Raw genomic sequence first — 23801 nt, forward strand, 5'->3', positions numbered from 1 at the left:
CCCTTTTACCCCTTATTAATTAATTAATAACCATTTTGCCCTTGATTCGAAACTATCTACCAATCTGCCCCTCTTTAATCGACTACCTTGCATTTTTAATCGACTAAACGGTTGTTGGGAGATTTAATCGACTAAATCTCTCTACTTAATCGATTAAAATCATACTGACTTATTTTTTTTTTTGTAAAATATGAAGATTTAGTCGACTAAATAGGGATCTCCCAGCAGCCATTTTTTGTCTGTTTTGGCCATTTAGTCGATTAAAAATGCAAGGTAGTCGACTAAAGAGGGGCAGATTGATAAATAGTTTCGAATCAGGGGCAAAATAGTTATTAATTAATTAATAAGAGGTAAAAGGGTGAAAAAACCCATTTTTGTCATGTAATTAATTCTTAAAATGACAAGAAATTATTTTTTAAAAGACAAAACGTATAACATTATTATTAATCATAAAAAATTGTAAACACCGTTATATCCCATCAGCTTCTGTAAACAATATGATGTCGTTTATTTCCAAAATAATAGAATGTAAATACATCAAACCTACGTGACAACATATGTAGTACTCAATCATCGTCATTGATATTAGCAGGACATGATCTTTTCTGTGGTAATAATTTATTTACAAGAGAATAGTCGGTCTCAAATGCTACATTCATTGAGTTATTTTTTATAATTCTGACAGAATTTAGTGCTTCCTTCGTCCAAGCATTGGGAGAGGAAGATAACGCACTAGTAACACCAGAAGCATTTGCAGATCGCAGGGGTAGTTTATTATGTAAAGAAAAAGGAGCAGATTTTTGTTTGATGTTCTGCCCTGACTTGAGTAATTCATTATTTGGTTCCTTTTGCTGTAGCTTTGGACTGATGACGGAATCAATCGGTACCAGCTTTCCGTTAACTTGGTTTGTGAAGACAAAGGTCACCTGAAAAACATAGAGAAGCAAATGCAATCAATTTTGTTACTGTCAATTATTGTGCAAGGACTTACGGAATAAACCTGCAAATCAAGTATAATAATGGGCCTATTGCGTATTTAGGTTTCAACATGTTTAACTTCAAAGTGAAGCAAAGCTAACTACAGGTAAATAAATGTCATATTCAACCAGTATTAACATTTCATAAAGTTTGCAATAATCTTGCCATAAAAGGCATCCCGTTCCTTGTAAATAGAAGAGGTACCAATATGAAGAAAACTTTCAAAACTTTCAAGATAAACATGGAGATGGCTTGTTTATCTTCATGTTTCTACTTTCTCATTTTAAGCGAAAATACAAAACAAGGCATACATGAGAACGGCATGCAAAAGTTTCGATCTCTAAATGTATGACTACCACTGCATTCAATCTATCATATTTCAAACTTACTGAGTTTTATGTAATTTCTAGCATAGGGATAAGGAATGCAAGAATGCCAGCAGTAGTATAGAGCATAACATAGATCTGTTAATTATGCTTTAAATAGGATTTTATGGCACACCTCGTCACCGGCTGAAGCCCGAAGGATAGCATCAGGTACGGAAGTTGGGAAAAAATGATGGCCCCAACTACCTAAATCTTCTTCCAATGGGGTCCCTACCTGCAAAAAGAAAATGTTCAGAATCAAAACTAGAATTATTTGTTCTTTGTATCCCCTTGAATCAAGAGTTAAGACAAACGGTAGAGCTTGTCAGAGGTAGATGAAACAGGAAGGAAGAATGGAACCAAAGACCTCCTCCACCCAAAAGAGGAGGCCTTGTACAATTTGAACTGCATGCAAGCAACCTGCTTTTCTGATGTTTTTAAATTCTCTAAGCAACCTGCAATTTCTGCAAATCCACCTATATCAGAGGTTTCCTCATCAGATTCACTGTAAATTTTTGTTGATTGGGCTACATATTTCTCGTCAGTGCTTTGAGGTCCATCATATGTTTGACACCGAGCACATTGCATCTTTTCATGAATCTCTGACCTAAAAATATATAATAAAGCAGACATTAGACTGAGAATTAAGTAAAGATCACAACTCCATGTTCTAGTAGACAGTACGTAAGAATTGGGGTGTCATTTCTTTTTACTGTTACACATCATCAATATATTACAATTACACCATGAGCAAATTTTTCTAAGATTATTTTATGTCTGTTTTCAAAAGATGATTCGATGACCAACTCCATTAATTAACTAATTGAATGGTAGAGAAAACAGAAGAAAAACAAATTCAAATCGATCTTCTCATGGAAATAGCATAAGAGAACCTACAACTTACCCAACAGAAGACCAACTTTAGGGTTTGTATATGACATCATCATAATGATTTGAAATCCTACTTTTAGGGTTTCTATTATATCCCACCCTTATTCGTATCCTCTGTTTTCACACTAGTCGTTGTCGTTTTCCTCGCTTGCGTCTATCTTTGTTCATCAAATTCAATGATTTCAAAAACCTTGAGATTTTGAGGATCCAATATCATAATTAGAATTAGAATTGCTCGATGTAGTCATCATTCAATATCATCAGAATCTCGACAGTTTCGCCACAAAATTTAGTGTACTATTAATTAAATATGTTCTCTCTTTCCTTCTTTCCATTAAATTCTAGGTACCATATGCATACTAATCTTTTGCACATTTGTACGGTAACGCCCTGAGTAAATATAGATCAAAAGAGAAAGGAATGCATTACTTGACATTCTCATTAAAAGTGAACAAATTGCGGAGATCCTCTGTCGAAAGAAAGTTACCCTGAAAATCATAAAAAATATTACAGTATGAATAGGATTGTAAGGCATGGAATAAGCAGCATCAACTAGAACACATGATAGAAGTAGTAATTTCGACCTGTGCCACAAGGCTATCGGTTTGCTCCTGCTGAATGACCTTTTGCAGCCCTTCTTTTGACATCTGACGCTGGTAGACCTACACATGAACGGTTCAGTGAGGGGAAAATATAAACAGAAATAGCTCAATAAAGCATAAGATACATTTGTGTTCAATTATCACAACAATACAAACCTTTTCTTCTATTGTTCCGGCACTCAAAAATCTGTAAATGTAAACTCTTTTCTTCTGTCCATCCCTCCAAACTCTTGCTGCAGCCTGTTTATGGGCAAGGAAAAGTAGCAAACGAAAGAGCAGAATTATGTAAGATAGAGAGGGAAAAAGAAGGCTTGCATATAAAGATTTCAGTTGTTACTACTAAACCCTGGGTATTACTTGTTTATCATTTGCTGGATTCCAGTCAGGATCAAACAAGACAAGTCGATTTCCACCAATCAAATTGAGTCCACAACCACCAGCCTTGCTGCTTAATAAAAAAACAAATTCATCCTGAAATATGCCAATTGTTTTTATCAATGGACAATTGCATAGGATGTTCAATGATATTTCAAAGGAGGAGAAGAAACCAAATACTGGAACTTGGAGGTTCAATTATAAATTGGTAACCAATTTACCTTAGATAGGTCATTAAAACAGTTGACCAACTTCTGCCTTTTACTGATTGATGTAGTTCCATCAAGTCTCAAGTGAGGATACCTTCGTTCCCGACACAATTGAGAAAAAAGATCAAGAGTCTGTTACATGAGAGATAGTTTAGAATGGCAAAAGAGAACTAGAAGGGTAACACAAGGTAGCATGAAAGATTCAATTAGCCAAGGAGAAGATTGAGAAAGGTGAATAAACATCTCTCATTGCAAGATTGTGAACTTGAACCCATATATACCCGACAGATAAATAGGATTGTTACCGTTAGGATTTAATATTCTAGTTACTGTACTTTTAGCTTACTTAGCTATTCTTTTTGTATAGAATTTTTTTAACTGTAAAAGCTTGCTCAGAAAGCTCTCTCTTTGTCTAATAAAACCAGAGAACAGTCACAGAATGTCCCACACTCCATTTTCCTTCCTTGGGTTTATCTTCTTTTTTCCTCTGATAACATGGTACCAGAGCTTGGAGAGATAAACGATACTGTCCTACATGCTTGGCCCACTGCAGCAGCAACCAAATCCTATTTTTCCTTCGTAATTCACTGCCACTGGTGAACATCCTTGGCTGTGTCTCTTACCAGCCTTCGTAACTTAGTATCTCAGCCTGCACCAGCTTTTTGATTCAACTCAGAATCTTCTGAATTAAAAACTCAGGAGCCGCGCAACCAACCGGATTTTTATTGAGATAAAAAGAAATGATGGCATTGCAATAATATAAGGAGCAAATGGATTTTGTGAAGGACAATGACTGAAAAAACTGATTTATTGAAACATTTGAATCATACTGAATAACTAAAAGATGAAATAACATGCTTTTTAAGTAAAACTTCTTTCATTGTCTTTAGAACTTACAACGGATTACCATCAACGGGATTTCAATTTTCAAATAAGGGTGACAGTATCGACACTTAATGCAATCTAGATTCTTTCATGTTGAAAAGATATATTTTATATCTGTCGAGTTAGAGAAAAAAGAGAGGCATAACTTTTGTATGAACTGTGTCTCAACTACACCACAGAGAACTTACTTAATATATATTAATCTGACAATAAGTATATGAATCCTCCTGGTAACGTCAATTACAAGATATGTTCAAACTAATGCATGTCCAATGTTCAAACTAATACATGTTTCCAACAATATCCATGCAGCAAGTGGACAAAGATATGTGATATATAAAGGATGTGATATTGCTGGTTTATTATCCATAATATCTCCAGAAGATAACTAGAGAATAGACTCATGTGCCATCCCACAAAGAGGGTGCATGAACTTCTACACAACAGTTTAAAATCAGTTTCTCTATGTGAGATTGTTGGCAGTAATAATATAAGCCTTGTGAGGTTCATTATCTGGAAAAAGTATTATATGTAGGATGCGACCTGCTGAATTGACCGCAAAAAACTACATAAAATTGTTTATTTCACAAAAATTAATAAATCATTTAATACAAGAATGATCTCAATTCATTCTAAACAGTCACATTAGTCAGCTACAACTACTATTTAAAGAGTACCTCAACGCAACTTTTCATTTTTTACCACATACCTGAGTATAATTTGAGACAAGGACAATACGATCATTTGTTCTCTGACGCAATTGAGCAAGTAATCTTGCTAAGACATGCATTTTCCCGGACAGCTCAACCCACGCTCCATGCCCTCCTGTCCATGAGCCAGACCTACAAAGAATACCCCCATGGGATGACTAAATTTAGACACCAAATGCATAACTGAAACTTAAACTTAAATATCTACCTTCCAGATAACATTTCCGGAGGGAAGAATCGAATGCAGTCCTCAAAACCTGAAGTTCCTGGACTCCCACTTCGAATGTTATCATAGATGAGCTACAAAACACTATCTTCTGTTAGGATGAAAGTATGTCCGGAACTTACCAAACATGAAAGGAGAAGATAGGTTTCCTTCATAATTTAATAGAGGATCTAAGGTTAAGAGAAGGTCATCAATGAAAATAAAAGAGTCTACTTGCCAATTCAAATAGCTTCACAATTTATTATTAAGAATGTATGAGGAAATAATCAACCAAGTATATAGTTTACAAAAGTGAATGTTTTCCAAAAAAACTATTAGGATAAGAGGAATTAAACAGCCTCTCCTTCCAAGGGAAAAAAAGATCCAAATCATACCTTCGGATGATTGCACAACTTTTTGAGAGCTGATATATGGGCCAAAATCTTTGATTGCTTCAGTTCTGCAGTAAATGCCTGTTTAACCTGTGTTTGACGATGCAGATTAATCAATTCTGGTCTGATAATCTAGTTTTTGTCAATATCCAACAATTTAAGCACGTTATGAAAATATGTTTGCTCAATCAAAACTGGACTTTACATTTTTGGATTGTATAAAATGTTTATAGAGGTCAGACTGTAGTGGAGTCAACTTGCAGCAAACAACTTCAACTATCTGTACCACAAAAAAAAGGTCATGGATATAAGATTACTATTTAAGAGCCAAAACTAATAACCAATTGTCTACATAGTTCCTTTCCATGTGCTTCGAGGAATTAGGCTTCAGTCAATTTCATATATAACATTTAAAATATGTCCAAATATTTCAATAATCAACAAGTATTTAAATCTACCTTCTCGTGCATTACCAAATTCTAAAGATTTCTTGATATGTAAAAACAATTTTACTTAATCTGGCTGCTGGGAATCAACAAACACCTACAATTCATGTAATTCCCACATCTTTAAGGAGATTTCTTTGGATGAGAAGCTTCTTTGGGATTAAATTTGGGCGTTTGTCTTTTAGTAAAGCAAATGGTCTTTTTACAGGGTTTTCTCATGCATATATGTTAAGGGATTTGGTAACTTTGCTTCATTGATGTTTTCTTTGTTCCCTATTGTTTGTTTTCTCTTTCTTTTCTGAAGAGGATCTCTTATCCTCCTAATCATTTGTAATCATCTTCTCTTTGTCTTAATAAGTTTCTTCTTCTATCATATATATATACAAAAAAATACAGTTCTAATTAAATAAGGAAAGAGAATTAATTTGTCAAGAACACTACAAATGAAAATTCGCGAGAAAGAAAAGATTGCATGAAAAGAACAATACCTTTGGTGGCAAGTGATTCGATAATAATGCATTAGTCCTTCTTAATATGAACTGAAAAAGAATACTGGTCGGTTAATTTTCAGGAAAACAGAAGCACAGAAGTAAATTTTCTTATCAGAACGAAAAGAAACCAGTTGGTCTTCATTAGCATTCAGCAATCAGTTCTATGTAATACCTTATTCTAGTTATCAAGCAGGTTAACAATTTCAATGACTACTGATGGATAATAATACAGCTCTCTAAGGAACAGAGAGGAGTCCAATTCACATGCAGAGGCCAAGAAAAAATATTACCCGATTAACTTGGGCACTTAATTCTGCAGTGCGTTCAGCACCAAGCTTCTTCTCTTCTGCTGTGGCAGCAGGTTCTCTTCCACAAATAATCGGTGCCTTCATGATGCAAGTTGGCCACAGTTAAATAAAACCAGAAACACAAAAGAGCGGGAAAAACCAATTCCAGAATCACATCTCCCGAGAACTTTCTGAAGTTGGTTTGTCTTGTTATCATATCAGTGTCTACAGAATGTACGGTACATACTATAGAGTTTTATTTAGCAATTGATTAACTCCTCTTTCCTAATTACCAATGTATTCTGAAATAGGATGACCTTAAGCTTTTGGCACAATGTCTATCCAAAATGTAAAGTTTAAAGCGATCAATGTACCTCATAGTAACGTCGAAAATGTGCAATATCACCCAATATTCCAGGATTAGTAAAGTTAACCATTGCGAAGAATTCTTCTAAGTCATTCTGCAAGTGGCATTTGTCCATAATAAATAAATGAGGATTAGGAATGTAACTCACAAGACAAACAGATAATCGTGCATAGATCCTCACTTGCAAAGGAGTTCCTGACAACAAAATTCTACGTTTGCATGGAAGAGCAGCCAATGCCTAATCCAGGAAGTATTTGTGAGAAACACAGAACCATGGCAACCGATAGGAACTGTCTAACTGAGAAACATGCATGTAAAGGAGGGGGGGAAAGAATTTGTAGAATACCTTGTTTGTTATTGTCTGGTCATTTTTCAGTCTGTGAGCCTCATCACATATGAGAAGGTCACACGAGTCACTAGAGCTAAACTTTGATGAATGCATTCGGAATGTCTCATATGAAACAATGAGCACCTGTAATTAGGAAATATTATCTGAGAGCATATGTAGTTCAAGCTATCCAACAAATAGAAGAATGGTGGGAAATTTCACCTGTAAAGTGCTGTGGGGACTTGTAAAATTCTCAATCGCAGAGACAACATCTTCTCTTGTGCTTTCACATAGAGCAACAAGATGAACTCTTTCTCCAACCCACTTGTGGATTTCAGCTTCCCAATTGCTGACAAGGCTGGTCGGAGTCACAATGATGGCCTTCCTAACCATTGGCTTCCCATCAAACCCTTGAAAAATAAGAGTATATAGTAATGCGATCGACTGCAATGTCTTCCCCAAACTGTGCAATAAAAGTAGTATCAAAGGCAGCGCTATAATGAAAAAAACTGGGAAGAAAGAAAAAATGTATCGTCATAAAGTAAAGATTTCAAAAGAAAGAAGCTAAGAAGAACTTACCCCATATCATCTGCCAAAATGCATCCATGTATATTTGGTGTACTACATAGCCCTGAGACACAATCAAACATAAACTGAACCCCTTCTCTGCATCAAAGGAGTTAAAAGAAATACTTATTTGCCAGATTGAAGAAAGGCGATATGTATAAATCATGAAATGATTTGATACTGAGGTAAAAGCATAGGCACAAAAGTAAAGATAAAGTATCCAAATCCAATAGTGACATAAGCAGAAACACCTCTGATGTGGACGAAGGAAACGAACAAGCAAAGGGTCAACTGTTATCGTTGTCAAACTAGAAGCCTCATCCTCAGGGTGCCACAATACTAGAGGATCAACCCCAGGGGGCAAAGATGGTTTCTCCTCCTCAGCAACATCAACATGGCTTATAGTTATTGGCGGCACATTCAAGTTCAACTCAGCCACAACCACTGGTGTAGGTGTAGTAGAGCCCCACGGGACAAACCTTTTGCGAGCGGAAAGCCTACGAGTAAGGTCTTGATTGTAACCATTAGATTTATAGCATGGAGGCTTAAAGGGTTTTCTACAAACAGCCGCTCCTGAAACTGATAGAACTCGCGGTAGCAACGATTGTCTCTTCACGATCAGGTTCCCCCTATAATTATTATTCCAATTTTAATAACGATTTCATAATTACAATTGCTAAATGCTAATAGAATAGAAACATTCGAAATACCTCAGGAGAGCTTCCACATTCTGCGATTTGCGTTCTTCGTCCAGCGGAGAGGAAGATTGTTCAATATCATAGTCACTGTCCCCGGAATCAAAAGATTTTTCAATATCATCGTCACCGGGATCAGAAGAGCACGACACCACTTCATCTTCCTCTTCCTCCATCCTCATTCTCTCACTCATACTCCTCAAATTCAAGTTTCAATCTCTCTCTCTCTCTACCGCCAATTCCTTTTTCGCTGTAAAATTTTAATATCATAACTATTTTTATTTTATTTTTAAAATAACAACGTGTCCGCCAATTCCTTTTTCTCATAACAATTTTTATTTTATTTTTTAAAATAACAACGGTGTCCAAAGTTTCAATGGATATAAGAATTTAATGTTTCTAACGTGACTTTAGATAAATTATTTATATTTATTCTTAAAAAGATATTATTTTGTGTTAAAAATTAAAAAATTATAATGATAAACACTATTATAATCTTAAAATAAATTAAAATTATAAAATATCTTAATTTTCGTCCCAAAATAATATCGTTTTTAGTTTAGTATAAATACTTTATTTACAATCATTGCAGAAAAATAAACCCTATAATGAATCTATATAATACAATTTAGGGTTGGAATTTTGGGTTTGGGTTTTTTCACTTGCAATTATTTTTTAGAAAATTATTTTTTTAGAAAAAAAAAGTAATGTTTTTTAGAAAGAAAAAAAAACTATCGAAACATCTTCCAAAAGCAGGGAGCGGATCCTCTCATATATTATTTAATATGACCATTTCATATGGAAGAATTATAATCATACAAAAGTAAATCAATTATGATTAAAGGAAGTGAGAGAAAAATATTATGATTAGATAATTATAAAATTATCACCGTTGATTTATCTTTGTATGATTAAGATTCTTCCATACAAAACAATGATGATAAATAAAACATGCAAAAGTGAGTTTGCTTTTTTCCAACTTTGAGGAACAAAGCACCGAGTTTTCATGCATTTTCATATGTGACATAAGACAAAAAACGTTTGTCCTTTTAAAGAATATAAATTTGTGTTATTCAAAAAAAAAAAGAATATAACTTTGTGTTATTTTAGATGAAATGACGTTTTCTTTTTTGCGTAATTAGTGAATAATTATATTCTTTATCATCCACTTTCACTCTCTTCCTAATTTTATGGAGAAGAGAAAATATAAAAAATTACTAATTATGCAAATAAGCGACATTATTTCATCTTAAATGACACAAAATTATATTCTTTAAAAGTATAAATGTTTTTCTTGTGACATCATGTGTTTTATATTACAAGACAATATAGAATAATGAATTTTTTTGTTAATTTTTTTATTTTGAAAAAACACAAAAGGGTACGTAATAATTAGATTAGATTACAAATATAATTTAAGGAAATAATTATTATAAATAAAAGAGATTATATTTATAACCTATTTTTTTTTACAATTTCTTATAATTATTTTTTAGTTTTGAGTTAACGGAAAAAAACATAAGGCAAAAATCAAGTATTTTTTTTAAGAAATCAACTTTATCTTAATTTCACTCCAACTACTCTACCCTAATCTAACTACTCCACTCCTTTACCACCACTACTGTCATATATCCTTTTTGATAATTTTATATATAAAAAGTGCTAATTATTTTTAGGGATAAAATATTATATCTATCTTTTTCGTATCTACTATATTTATTCATTTTCAGCACCGTTGGATCGAAATCTCAAGAGGAAAGAGAGATTGTGAAAGTTAGTTGAGATTTTTATCTAAGGGTGTTGAAGATGAGAGTAGATAAAGTAGACATAAAAAAGTATAGGTAGAATATCATATCCCTTATTTTTAACATCCAAATAACTTTTTTATTTAAAAGTAATTTTTTTGTATTCCATCCAAACTTTAAATAACTTTAACTTTAAAAAAAATTATTTAAGAAAAAAGGAAACTATAAAAAAGTTATAAAACTAAAAGAGAAAGTAGAGAAATGTTATAAAACTTATAGAGAAAAGAGGAAATATGAAATAAAGTGAGAGAGTAGGAGAATAACAACAATTCTTGTTATTGTCTTTTTCATAGAGTACATGTCTTTATATAGGACTCCAAGAATGAATATGGAGACTGATTACACATCAATGCATCATTATACTTATATTTATATGGTTACAATTTATATCAAAGGTCATGGCAAGCAAAAGATCACTTTCTTGAATCTCAATAGTCATCCACATATGAAAATCATGTTTTACAACACTTCCCCTTAGATGACTACACATTATGAATATGTCTCATTAAAATCTTGTTAAGAAAAATCTTATGGGATAAAAACTTAGCGAAGGAAAAAGAGTACATTATTCATAATTGATTTACTTCCCGTGATATCAACGAATATTACTCTGATGACATGGACCAATCTTGTGTACAAGTTGCTCAAAAGATTTAATAGGCAATAACTTTGTGAATAGATATGCAAGATTTTCATTTAATCAAATCTTATAGACATCTATCTCACTATTCCTTTGAAGATCGTGTGTGAAAAAAAAAACTTTGGCAAAATGTGCTTAGTTCTATCTCTTTTGATGTAACCTTCTCTTATTTGAGCAATACATGCAACATTATCTTCGTAATGTAACGTTGGTTTTCCCTTGATCAATTCTAGGTTGCATGCTTCTTATATATGTTGAATCATTGATCTTAGCTATACACATTCTCGACCAGCTTCATATAGTGCAATTAATTTTGCATGGTTTGAAAAGGTCACTATCAAAGCCTACTTCGTTGATCGCCAGAAAATTGCAGTACCACCATATGTGAATAACTATCCTGTTTGTGATCGTGCTTTATGTGGGTCTGATAAATATTCAGCATTTGCATACCCAACTAACTCAGGCTTTGAATTCTTTTTATAAAATAATCTCATATGATGTGTTTCGCGAAGATAACGAAATATATGTTTTATTCCATTCCAATGCCTTCGCATTGGAGTAGCGTTGCACCTTGCTAGCACATTTATAAGGAAAGCTATATCAGATCGTGTGTTATTAGCAAGGTACATTAAAGCCCCAATTGCACTTAGATATGGTACTTCAGGACCAAGGACTTCTTTATCATTTTCTCGAGGGTGAAAAGGAAATTTCTCAATGTTGAGAGATCGAAGACCAATGGTGAACTCAATTGATGAGCTTGAATCACATCTTTCCATTGTGGCCAATCTTTTCTATGTCGACACTCCTCAATAGTTTTTGGCTCACAATTCTTTTCATTAATTACATCAATTGCTATAGCATATGCAAATATGTCATCAACAACCGTTTCATTCATGTTCCATCTTTCACCATTTGCGATATAATTAATTGAGATCTTATCAACATTTTCAGTTACCTGATCTTCTTCCAGAGTATCAATATCATCATTATTATCTATTTTCGTTGTTCCATTACCTCTTCAGGGGTATAGACAATTATTTTATCACCAATTAATTTACTCGGTTCTCTTTTTTCCTTGGGTTTGTATCTTTAGACCCAATTGGTCTTCCACGTTTGCGACGAATATTAGACTTATTTGATATTGCTATAGTGTATTTATGAATGTCAATTCGAGCAAGTGCATTTAAAGTTGGTATATGTGTTTGTGTTATCCTTTTTGTATCAGTAAATGCATTTGGCAGTTCATTTGCAATTCATTGCAGGTGGATAATCTTTTGAACTTCTTGCTCACATTGACTAGTATGTGGGTCAAGATAAGATATTGATGATGTATTCTAAGTTATTTATTGATTTTCTTGCTTTTGTTTTTCCCCACCTAAGATTGAAAATAATGTCTCATCAAATTGACAATCAGCAAAACGTGTTGTAAAACTATCACCAGTTAATAGTTCTAAATATTTAATAATTGATGGAGATTCAAAACCAACATAAATTCCCAATCTTTTTTGTGGCCCCATCTTTGTTCTTTATGGCTGGGCGATTGAAACATAAACAGCACAACAAAAAAATTTAGATGAGATAAGTTTAGTTCTAAACCAGAAACAAGTTGTAATGGGGAATATTTATGATAAGCAGTTGGCCTTAATCTGATAAGTGCAACATCATGTAAAATGGCATAACCCCAAGCCGAAGATGATAATCTAGATTTCATGAGTAATAGTCTAGCAATTAACTGTAATCTCTTAATAAAAGATTCTGCTAGACCATTTTGTGTATGAACATGAGCGACTAGAAGTTCAATTATAATCTCATTTGACATACAATAATCATTAAATATTTGGGATGTAAATTCTCTAGCATTATAAAGCCGTATTTTCTTAATAGTATAATTTGGAAATTGAGTTTTTAATTTAATTATGTGTGCAAGATGTCTAGCAAAGGCAACATTGTATGTTGACAAAAGACATACATGAGACCATTGAGTTGAAGCATCTACTAGCACCATAAAATATTTAAATGATCCACAAGTTCGAGTGATAGGTCCACAAATATCTCCTTGAATTCGTTCTAGAAAAAGAGTTTCATTTTTAATTTTATTCTTGTAAGGCCTAGTAATCATTTTTCCAAGAGAGCAAGCTGCACATGTACAAACTTTTGATAATAGAATCTTTAGGTTCTTTAACGGATGCCCATATGAATTCTCAATAATTATTCTCATCATTATGGCACCCGGATGACCCAATCTCTCATGCTAAAGGGTAAATATTTTTGGGTCAACTAACTTCTGATTAGTAACAATATATGTTTCAATTGAATTAATATATGTATTATATAATCCAGAAAAGAAATCTTGCATTTTTTTCAACACAATTTTGTGCCCAGATTCAAAAAATATAATGCACAAATATTTAATATTATTTTGACTCATAATTTCAACATAATAACTATTACGGTGTATGTCTTTAAAACTTAATAGATTTCTTCTGGATATAGTAAAATGCAAAGCATCCCTTAATAATAATTTTGTTCCTCAGGTAACACAATATAAGCTCTTCCAAGCCTTCAATTAAGTTTACAATACCAGAAATTGTGCTAACATTTGTCTTAGCCAATTGTAGTTAAGAAAAATATTTTATATTTTCTTCAAAAAATAAATTGTATAAATGAGTAATCATACAAAAAAATTAAAATTAAAATTTATTTGCCTTATTGTATTGTATTTTATTTTATTTCATTTTTCAGAATAAAGACATGTAACAAAGTTTGAAGGACAAAATAAATAATTTCCAAAAGAAAATATCATAAAATGAAAATTTCTATTACATAATTAAAACTTAAATTTGACATGATAATTATTAACAAAAAAAAATTGACATGATAAAGACAAAATAAAAGATAACAATAACGGAAAGAAATGTAAAATGAATTTCTTAATAAATAACTAAACATTGAAGTGGACATTTCCATCATCAAGAAAACTATTAATATTCTGGAAGAAATTTGAAACATCCAGGTGCATGTCCTTGTCTAATTTTGGATCATTTCCATCTATGAAATTTGTTTATGCACTTTTTCCCTTTTCCTTCAATGCTGCTTGGTAAAGATCAGCTAAGTATTTAGGGGTACGATAGATATGTGACCAATGGTTGGTCATGTCACATCTATAACAAGCAGTTTTAGATTTTTTTTTTAGAATTGTTGTGGCAAATGTTTTCCCTTTGCATATTTTCCTTCATTACTTGAGTTGGCTTTATAGTCATGACCACCACGATGCCAAACATTATTACGCCCATGCCCGTGTCCAAGCCCATGGTAGTGGCTATGCCTACGACCACGTCCACTGTTATGAGATGATGTTGTATTCACTTCTGGAAATGGTGATATTGCATTCACTTCAGAGAATGCCATAAAACCTGTGGTCGTGATTGATAATTTATCATCGAAATCTCATTATTTTGTTTAGCAACAAGAAGACAATATATTAACTCATAATATTTTTTGAAACCGCGCTCTCGATATTGCTGCTTCAGAGCATATTCGAGGCATGAAAAATAGAGAATGTCTTCTCTAAAATACCTTCATCAGTCATCTTTTCTTTTCATAATTTTAATTTAGAATTAATGCAAATTATACTCAATTACACTTTTAAAATCTTTTAATCGTAAGTGAATCCACTCATAGCGGACTTTTGGCAAAATTACTTGTTTTTTGTAGTCAAACCTTTCTGCTAAATTTTGCCACAATTCTAATGTATCTTTTGTTGTTAAGTATTCAGTTTTAAGATCTTTATTGAGATGATGGCGGAGAAAAAATATTGCTTTGGCATGCTCTTGCTGGGTGACCTTATTTCCTCCCTTGATTGTTTCTCCAAGTTTGCAATAAAATGGATTTCAGCATCAATAGTCCATGGAAGATAGTTCTTGCCCGATATATCCAGAGCGAATTCAAGTTTGGTAAGGCTTGCCATTATAATTTCTACAATAATAGATATTAGTTCATAGACGAATAATCAAATGGAATGCAAAAATAAGAATATAACTTAGAAGGATGAAATACCTATGTAGAGATGTAGCCTTTATGAGTTGGTTGTTGTAGAGACAAACTCGTCCTGATAACGTGTTATAAAACATAAAGAGAAAGTATAAAAATGTTATAAAACTTAGAGAGAAAATAGGGAATATGAAATAAAGAGTAAAAGTAGGAAAATATCACCAATTCTTGTTATTGTCTTTTTCATAGAGTATATGCCTAATTACTCATCAATGCACCATTATGCTTATATGGTTACAATTCATACCAAAGGTTATGGCAAGCAAAAGGTCACATTCTTGAATCTCAGTAGCCATCCACATGTGAAAATCATGTTTTACATCAAAAGGCCTTTTTTTAAGACCATCCATATGGGCTCTAACATTATTTTTTATGGTTACTGCTATTCGAATCAATTTTTTTCTATTTTTAATAAGAGTATTAACTTCTTTATGCTCGGACATTTGACCGTTTTCCTCATTTAAATAATATTCAAAATATTAAATTCTTTCTCCAATTATAATTAAATATCATTTTAAACTAGTTGAGGAGTTTTAAAGTAAATAAATGAAAATGAAATTATTTTATTTTATCAACATCAACATCGATAACGCTTTTATCCCAAACTAGTAAGGATGGACAAATCCAAATAAAAAGCAAGAAATGATTAAAGGAGAAATATGGAAAAAATAAATAAATAAAAATAAGATTAGAAATAAATAAAAAATGAAAAGAAAAATAAATAAAATAAAATAAAAATAAAGATGGCTAAGAAAAAAAGCAAAGATAAATAGTAAAAATAAGAATAGCTAAATAAAATAAAAAAATAAAATACAGAGGAAAATAATTTTATAAATAAATGAAGAAAAATATTGGCAAAAATGATTAAACATGATTGTCTGAAACATTTAAAAAATGAGTCTATCCTTCCATAGTGCAAATAGTTTTCTTTCAATCCATCTTGAGACACATCATTTGAGAATCTAATTCTCACTTCATTTTACTATTTTTCCTTGAGTGAATTTTGGTTGATCCATTTCTCTCTTTGTGTCAAGCTCTTAGTAACAAGCTTTTGTTCTTGAGACCATTTGAGGGTCTTTGCATTACATGTCGAAATCATCTAAATTTATATTCTCTCATCTTTTCAGGCACCAGTATTATTCCTATCTTTTGTCGAATATTATCATTTCTTATCTTATCTATTCTTGTATGACTACATGTCCACCATAGCATCATCGTTTCTGCTACTTCCATTTTATACTCATGTTACTTATGTGTCGGCCAACATTCAATTATGTGTAACATTGTAGGCTTTATAGTTGCTCTATAAAACTTTTCTTTTAGCCTTTAAAGGAATTGTGCGATGACACAATAACTTCGATTCACTATGTTATTTCATCCAATTTGCTTTGGTTCTATGATTTACATCATCATCAATCTCTCCATCCTTTTGCAAAATAGATCCCAAATACCTTATATCATCTTTCTTGAGTACCTTCTATTCAAGCAAATGCATGAAATCTTGATCTCTATATCTTGCGAGAACATTTCATATACTTAATCTTACACTGAGTTAGCACAAATCCTTTAGAGTTTAATATGTTTCTCCACCATTCTAATTTTTTTATTAGCACCCACCTTAATCTGATAATAAACACAATATCATCAAGCATAATCTTTGTTTCTGCATATAATAACTTTTTCGTGCCAATTCTTTAAATCCTTAGAATGATGAAACCCCAAGAATACCGGAGCAAGTGTATTTTGAACTTATGTATTACCCGCTATCCTATCCTTCTTAAAAGCTGGACTTACAATGCTATAGTTAAGGGGTCTGCCCAACGATTTCCACAGATGATAGATTCAGACTAGCCTGGTTTTGCTAGGTTAATTGTTCTAGTTTCGTTCTGATGATATTGACATCTATCCATTGAAAAGAAAGGAGGAAAACAATGAGAATAAAAAAGATCCTTAACAGTGCCAATGCGTGTATTGTCGCCAATAAAATTTGAAAAAAGAAATGGGAAGAAACTAAAGAAAGTATTTTTAATCAGTATTTATTCATTCTAACAGTGTGATCTTAATGATACAACACCGAAGGCTAAAGGCATTCAAATATGCTTGAGGGAGTGAGTCATCATGGCCATGAACTCGTCCATATCAACCATGCCATCTCCATCAGTGTCCACTGCTCTGACCATTCGCCTGCAATCCTCAAGGGTGCACCTTTCTCCCAGGCTCATTAGCATTTCTAGAACTTCTTGTGCACTTATTTTCCCATCGCCATTCTTATCAAATGTCCTAAATGCACTTTGGATATCCCCACTCCTAATCCCATCACCTTTGTTCTGGGCATCCATAAATTCTTGGAAATTGATAAATCCATCTTCATCCAAATCAACCACCCGGAAAATATTTGGCACTTCATGAATCATGTTCCCCATGCCTAGAGATTTCAGGGTGGCTTTGTACTCCTGCTGAGAAATTTTCCCATCTTTATTGGAATCAAATTTGTTAAACACCTGCTTCATCTCATCAACGTTTGGCTGGAAAACATGTTTGGACCCCGAGTTCAGCCTGTCCCGTGAGAACAGAAGGGTTGGCTTCCTCAGGTACTTTGTCTTTGAGAGGTTGTATTTGAAGTCAAGGAAACTAGTATTTGGCAATGGCATGGTGGATTTGCCTGAAATATATGAACAACGCCTTCTTTTTTATATTATTAGATGGAAAGTGGTGACTTTTCATTGTCAAATCTTAGCCTCTCAGTTATTCCTAACAACTTGTAGATCACCATAAAACTAAAGATGCTGCTAGTAACAAAAGAAAAGGAGGATGGGCAAGGAATAAGTGTTAGAAGAATAATTAAGCACACGTCATGTCATATGTCGTAGAAAACAAGTGTCTCTACTCTCTATAATCGCATGAATATTTGACTGACAGCTGTGGAGGAATATAACTCATCCGGTATAAATTCCCCCATCAAGTATACATTTACATTTACATGAATATTTCACTTTCAGTACAAATCCTAATTCCTATCTCCTTAACAGAACAAAATTGGTTACCTTCGTGATTGGCCATGGCAAAGCCATCTCCAAGGGGTGCTGGCGCAGAAGCTTCTACCTAGTGAACCAAAAAGCCAAGAGTGTTGATTGGCTCAAAAACAAGAAAATACGCAGGTTGGCCTGTTCCAGTAGAGCTCAGAACTACATTCTATTTCTACCCATTCCCACACAGGCTTGGGTGCATATTAATAGGCCGTCATGTTAAATTTGCAAACAAATGAATAAATAAATCTTATCATTAATTGTGCTTCCGGTTAAAAAATAAAATAAAAAAAATACTAAATCCAAACTTGAAATTGTTTAATTGAACAAAAGACTTATTCCGAACCGGCCAAAATTCCTAGTTTTAGCTGCCTAAAAAGCAGTGTGCTCAAATTTTGGTCTTTATAGAGTGTCTCCAAACCTGTTTTAAGCGAAACAAACTGAATCAAACATAATAATCCATCATTCTATATACTACAAATCAAGTAGTGATAATAATCTATATCACCGTCTCAGCAGGCACCAGTGTTAAGTTTTATAATTAAATGAATAAAATTCAAGTGTTCAAAGCTATAATAAATGACATATAATTATCCATTGCGACAATATACGTAAAGCTCCTTTATATAGCTAACTAACCAATGTCACTTGTTTACTATTTTTATTTTATTTTGATTATTTTCCCTCCAAATACTGACTATAGAGAGAAGTCCTGTGTTCTTAAGAAAAAGGAAGGTCATCAAGTTTCAGATGGAGCCAGCTGAACACCAAATTGGCAGACGAACGTTCTGTTCGGCCAGGAAATTCTCACCCGGCCCAGAGGGTAGAGGTTCTCCCTTTCATGTAGGTAAGGCTTTTGTTTTGCAAATGGGGCACATGTTCTTCTGCATTAGCCACTGCTTGATGCAGTTCATGTGGAATTCATGTCCACAATCTAGTGAACCAACATCCTCTCCATCAGTATATTCCTCCTGCTCGGAGAGCAAGATAAAATGCAGTTAGCATCAAGCTCACCAAGTAAAAAGCACCATTGTAGTTGATTTTGTGTCCTTTCTTTACTGTTAATAGCAGAGACAGCCTCGACTAGAACCTGACAGATACAGCAAGGTTCCAGATCTGTAGAAGATTCTATCATGATAGATACATAGATTTGCTGTTTCATCAACTTTATAATGATATCCTCACTCTATCCGGTGCTCACATATCCTATATGCTCCACCAATGCCAGCAGTTCCTAAAATCACAAATGAAGTCAGAAGAAATAACATAAAGCAACATTGCTGATGAATAGGAATACAATATATCCTCTTTCTACCTCATAACTCATAAGACATGTTATCTGCATCAAGGCACATGTCTCCGTGCCTGTCATGCTTTTCAGCCAAACCATGATATATAAAAGGGTCAAAGACCATATAATCCTGACATAGCACGGGAGTCAAAGCAAACTTCTTAAGTTAGCATTCTCTACAATCCATTTCAACTAGAAGTGATATTGCTCGCATGTAGCGCAATCCTAGATTGAGTCCACATATGTAATTAAGACAGTAGGGTCACTTTATATAACATTGTCTGTATCCAATCAAAATTTCAAAGATTTCAAACCATTGCTTTCATGTGCAGTCCTTTCATGGGACTGGTTAAATAATTTCTAGTATAGTTTATCTTTCACACTAACCACAAGACTGAAAGTACTATGCATTAGGCAAGCAGTAAAAAACTAATTACCCATACGAAATCCAAGAAAACATTAACTTGATCTAAACATTGGATTCACTCCCTTCATGCTCAGCAAAAAAACGCCTTAAGAGAGGACTACAGCTTTAACTCACAACAGACAATGTATGCATATAAACCCATCAATAATTCAAAAAATTCCATCCTTGGATGACTTTCACATAAAGATGAAAGGGATATAAGGAAAAATAACATTGTGCACATTGAAACACCTTCAAGTTTGATCAAACAATGACTAAATTGATTTCACAACACAACGTATGACTGCCAATTTGCCATAAACTGTATAGAGACAAGTTTATACACTAAAACTTGAACCTCAGCTCACAAGTTCTCACCCCACCGCATAGCATTCAAGACTTGGCGAATCTGGAACACATAAAAATTAACTATTTCAAGTGGCAACACTGTGAAACCAAATTTTGGCTAACTTGTTGATCAGATTTATAGAAACAGTTGTTGATTGGCTGCAACATATAACTAATTCTACTGGGAAGGAAAATAAAACTATGACAAGACTAGACAGCAAACAGAAATCAGATGAAAAAAAATCAAGAATAGAAGTACTGCAAATTTGTATTATATATTCACTAATACATGTTTCCTGTTGTATAAATTCCAAAATCCTGGCTATATGAATAAAATTAATAAGAAAATTGTCATAAGTTTAGCATTAAAGTAACAGTTGAAGATATTCTGTAGAATGGAAAACAAAATAGAAATAATACCTCAGATATTAATTGGCATCTCCCCTCGATGCCAACAACTACAGCTCATAACAAATGAGGAGGAGAGGGAACATCATTGCCCCTTCTCTCCATCAACAATGCTGATCTTGGATATGCTTGATTGTTCATATACCCTGAGCCAAGGCGGGAGGGCCAGTAGGCGATGAAGTAGAATGCCCGTTATGAACACCAGATATTGAGCTAACTGAAGGAAAAATGGACCAAGGACTGAATTCTGATAATCTTTGCAGATTCTGTGTTGGGATTCATGGCTAACAATCCAGGCGGGATAAGGCAGAGTGAACATTTGAACTAGATCCAATCCAAGATGTAGGAGGTACAACTCCAGAATTGTTCATGTTACTGGAAAACATATGCCAAGCTGCAGGGTAATGTTCTGAAGATACAGGCACAAGCATGGGGTGCTCGATACTGTCTCTTGGTTCTTGTACTGCTCTTTCTCCAGAGTAATCAGTTGAAGGTCCCTCTAGAACTTGCAGCTCCATTTCAAGGAAACAGATGCACGTGGAAGGCAGGTGACTGGTTCTGAGCAGTACTAGAAATTGCAGCTGTTAACCTCAGATCCATAGAATCATTAAATGAGTGAGAGCCCGGTATTTGGTGGGGAGAAGAATGATTAGGACACCTAGCACTCCCTGTTTGTGGTAAATTGAGTGGTAGAGATTCCTGACGCGTACATGGGTTATTCTCCTATCAAAGTTTCTTAGAAGCCTTTCCACATTTCTCACAACACTTATCAAAGGGAATGTTTCAGAAGTTGCAAGCCTCACCTCGTTTCTTGAGTTCTTTTGAAACGGAGAACAAGTAACAGGAACATCCTCTGAATATGCAGAAACCCTTAAGCTGCTGGAAGAATTAAGATCAGCAGGAACGGCAGACCAGCAACCATTTTCAGATTCTACAACAGAGCTTGAGCTTCCTGAAGTAGACAGTTTCCCAGAACGCATCATCTTCCCAAACCTCGCAATCAGAGCTTCCAGATGAAGTTCCTATGTGAGCACTACCAAATGAATTTTGCGCTATATCTAATCCGCTAGTACTGTGGATACTAACACTACTAGCAGCCTACGTGGCCTTCCCCACACTAGCAGTTACATTCTGGGTTATATGATTAGAGCTGGAACCTTGCAAAATGAGAGGCTGAATTCTAGATTGACTTCCATGTAGATTAGTGTTTGAATTAACTGGAAAAAGAACATTATTTGGTTCAAATTGCCTTTCATCTGGAGTCAGACCATCCTCAACAACTGCAATACATGAAGAAGACAGCCCATGTTCCGGTTTTAGCCCATCATCATCGACTTGATCAGATTCAGTCTAGAACTAGGTTCACCAGTACTCCAGCCACTGAAGCTCAGAACATCAGGACCAGCAGCATGTAAACTTGCAGTTGCAGCCTCCCCAGAAGACCCCAGATAATCAAGCAACCGTAAATCTACTGCATTTTGGACGTGATTCAGGGAAGAGTGCTGATTCACATCAGTGCCACTAGAACTAGGCCCCTGCAGGCTGCATCATACTAACAATTGGAAGAAAGGACCCAATACTCCTTGATTGACCTTGCATAAGAATCAAAATATTCCCCCTAAATTTATCACCAGAAAACTTAGATCGGGTTCTCAAATCTCAAGCTACACATAACATTGAGCACAAAAAAATAAACAAAAAATTCATAGTTTTGCCATAGACACGTAAACAAACGAGGATGAGTGAAGAAAAAAAAAAAAAAAAAAGTTTTGCTGGAAGCTTAAAGCTGCCCACTTAAACAGACAAAACTAACCCCAAAAAGTCAAGTGGGCATGCTAATTTTCTTGGACCAACAATATGTGATTCAATGCATTCAAGAAAATAAAGAAAACAAATTTTTTTTCCAGGCAGATTGCTATGCAGAAAACCTCGCTAGTTTTTGTAAGAATATTGCTTACTGAATATTTTCCTGACAAATTTTATACCACAAATACTGAACAAAAAGTCAAAGTTTTCAATGCCCAATCCAGAATTCCCAGGCTTTTTAGGCTGCGAAATTAAAATTAGAAGGAAAATAGAATGCCTTCCAGTCCATTATATCTTTTAAAGGAGGAAGGAACGAAGCAAGGAAAAAAAAAAACCCCTAATCGACGTGATCCTCCATCCTCCCTCTCCTCTACTTCCTTCAACCCCATCTTCATCTTCTTCGCCCCCAAAATGGTCCTGTAAAGCCTGCACTTTCTTGAACCCTTACAACAACTCCACTTGCGAGGTCTGTGACACTCGATGCCCCGTTCCGTCACTTTCCAACTTGGACGATTTCAATGACGTCGACCACGATTCTTCGGTTGGCTCTGTTTTCTTCCCTCTTCGATCATGCAAGAGAAAAGCCATCGACCCCATTCACGTTGTTGATGACGATTCTGCTGAAGCACCAGAGGTAAAGGCATAAGAGAACATTGATTCAGGAAAAGCTGCTGATGGTGATTCTTCGTCTACTTCTCACGCCAATGCTGTGTATGAAGGTACTCTCGGTAACTCTCTTGCTCTCCCCGCTCACTCTAGGAATTTATCTTGGATAATTGATTCTGGAGCGTGAGATAATATGATTTGTGATGCCTCAGTTTTAAAGCATGTTTCTTCTTGTATTAAAACAACTATTATTACTGCTAATGGTGGCACGACTTCAATCACTGGTCAGGGTATCCTTAATCTCAAAAAAAATTGTTCCTTATTTTGTTCTCGTGGTTCCTTATCTTGATTTCAATATGCTATCTGTTAGTTACTAAGCTTGTTTCTGACCTTAATTGTAAAGTTATTTTCTGGCCGACATTTTGTGTCTTTCAGGACGTCCAAACCCAAGAAATTTTTGACTATGGTGTTATACATGACAACCTTTATTTCTTTGAAGTCTCTAATGATGAACCTGACTTGCATTGTAGAGCATCTGCTACTCATACTCCTGCTTCTCTTTATTCTGACATTTGGCTTTGGCATAAAAGACTAGGACATCCCTCTTTTACTTATCTGCAAA

The 23801-nt window shown here is 34.2% G+C and overlaps 2 protein-coding genes and 1 pseudogene across 3 annotated transcripts; all 3 read right to left on the reverse strand.

The window, feature by feature from the left end:
* Positions 1-548: 548 nt before the first annotated feature.
* Positions 549-9020, reverse strand: LOC133299070 (protein CHROMATIN REMODELING 25). 2 transcript variants are annotated; one of them, XM_061498484.1, is made up of 21 exons: positions 8809-9020; positions 8350-8727; positions 8111-8197; positions 7754-7994; positions 7550-7675; positions 7385-7441; positions 7211-7297; positions 6840-6935; positions 6547-6597; positions 5828-5892; positions 5616-5706; positions 5224-5315; positions 5015-5147; positions 3433-3552; positions 3194-3307; positions 2993-3076; positions 2819-2896; positions 2664-2722; positions 1764-1950; positions 1480-1578; positions 549-926 (listed from the first exon to the last, which is right to left on the reverse strand). In XM_061498484.1, exons 1-21 carry the CDS (start codon positions 8985-8987, stop codon positions 567-569), a joined length of 2784 nt encoding a protein of 927 aa, XP_061354468.1. In that variant the 5' UTR covers positions 8988-9020; the 3' UTR covers positions 549-566. The 2 variants fall into 2 exon arrangements, with proteins under 2 accessions (XP_061354468.1, XP_061354467.1); XM_061498483.1 differs by having other exon boundaries at positions 5616-5702; positions 5818-5892.
* Positions 9021-17232: 8212 nt separating this feature from the next.
* On the reverse strand, positions 17233-18363 carry LOC133299152 (calmodulin-like protein 30). Its single transcript, XM_061498593.1, has 2 exons — positions 18333-18363; positions 17233-17950 (listed from the first exon to the last, which is right to left on the reverse strand). The coding sequence occupies exons 1-2, from the start codon at positions 18346-18348 to the stop codon at positions 17379-17381; spliced, it is 588 nt and encodes a 195-aa protein (XP_061354577.1). The 5' UTR covers positions 18349-18363; the 3' UTR covers positions 17233-17378.
* A 519-nt stretch (positions 18364-18882) lies between these two features.
* LOC133299176 (E3 ubiquitin-protein ligase MBR2-like) lies at positions 18883-22030 on the reverse strand (annotated as a pseudogene).
* Positions 22031-23801: the final 1771 nt, after the last annotated feature.

Source organism: Gastrolobium bilobum, unplaced genomic scaffold, assembly GCF_033153095.1.
Source record: "Gastrolobium bilobum isolate Gb01-03AN ecotype WA unplaced genomic scaffold, APGP_CSIRO_Gbil_v1 utg500, whole genome shotgun sequence".
In the NCBI taxonomy this organism is placed as follows: domain Eukaryota; kingdom Viridiplantae; phylum Streptophyta; class Magnoliopsida; order Fabales; family Fabaceae; genus Gastrolobium; species Gastrolobium bilobum.

Coding starts and splice junctions, on each gene's coding strand:
- LOC133299070 (XM_061498483.1), bottom strand. CDS start 8,987: ATGAGTGAGAGAATGAGGATGGAGGAAGAGGAAGATGAAGTGGTGTCG. Junction 5,893..6,546: donor CGAATCACTTGCCACCAAAG/GTATTGTTCTTT, acceptor TTTGTGGTACAG/ATAGTTGAAGTTGTTTGCTG. Junction 5,703..5,817: donor ATTTTATACAATCCAAAAAT/GTAAAGTCCAGT, acceptor CGTCAAACACAG/GTTAAACAGGCATTTACTGC.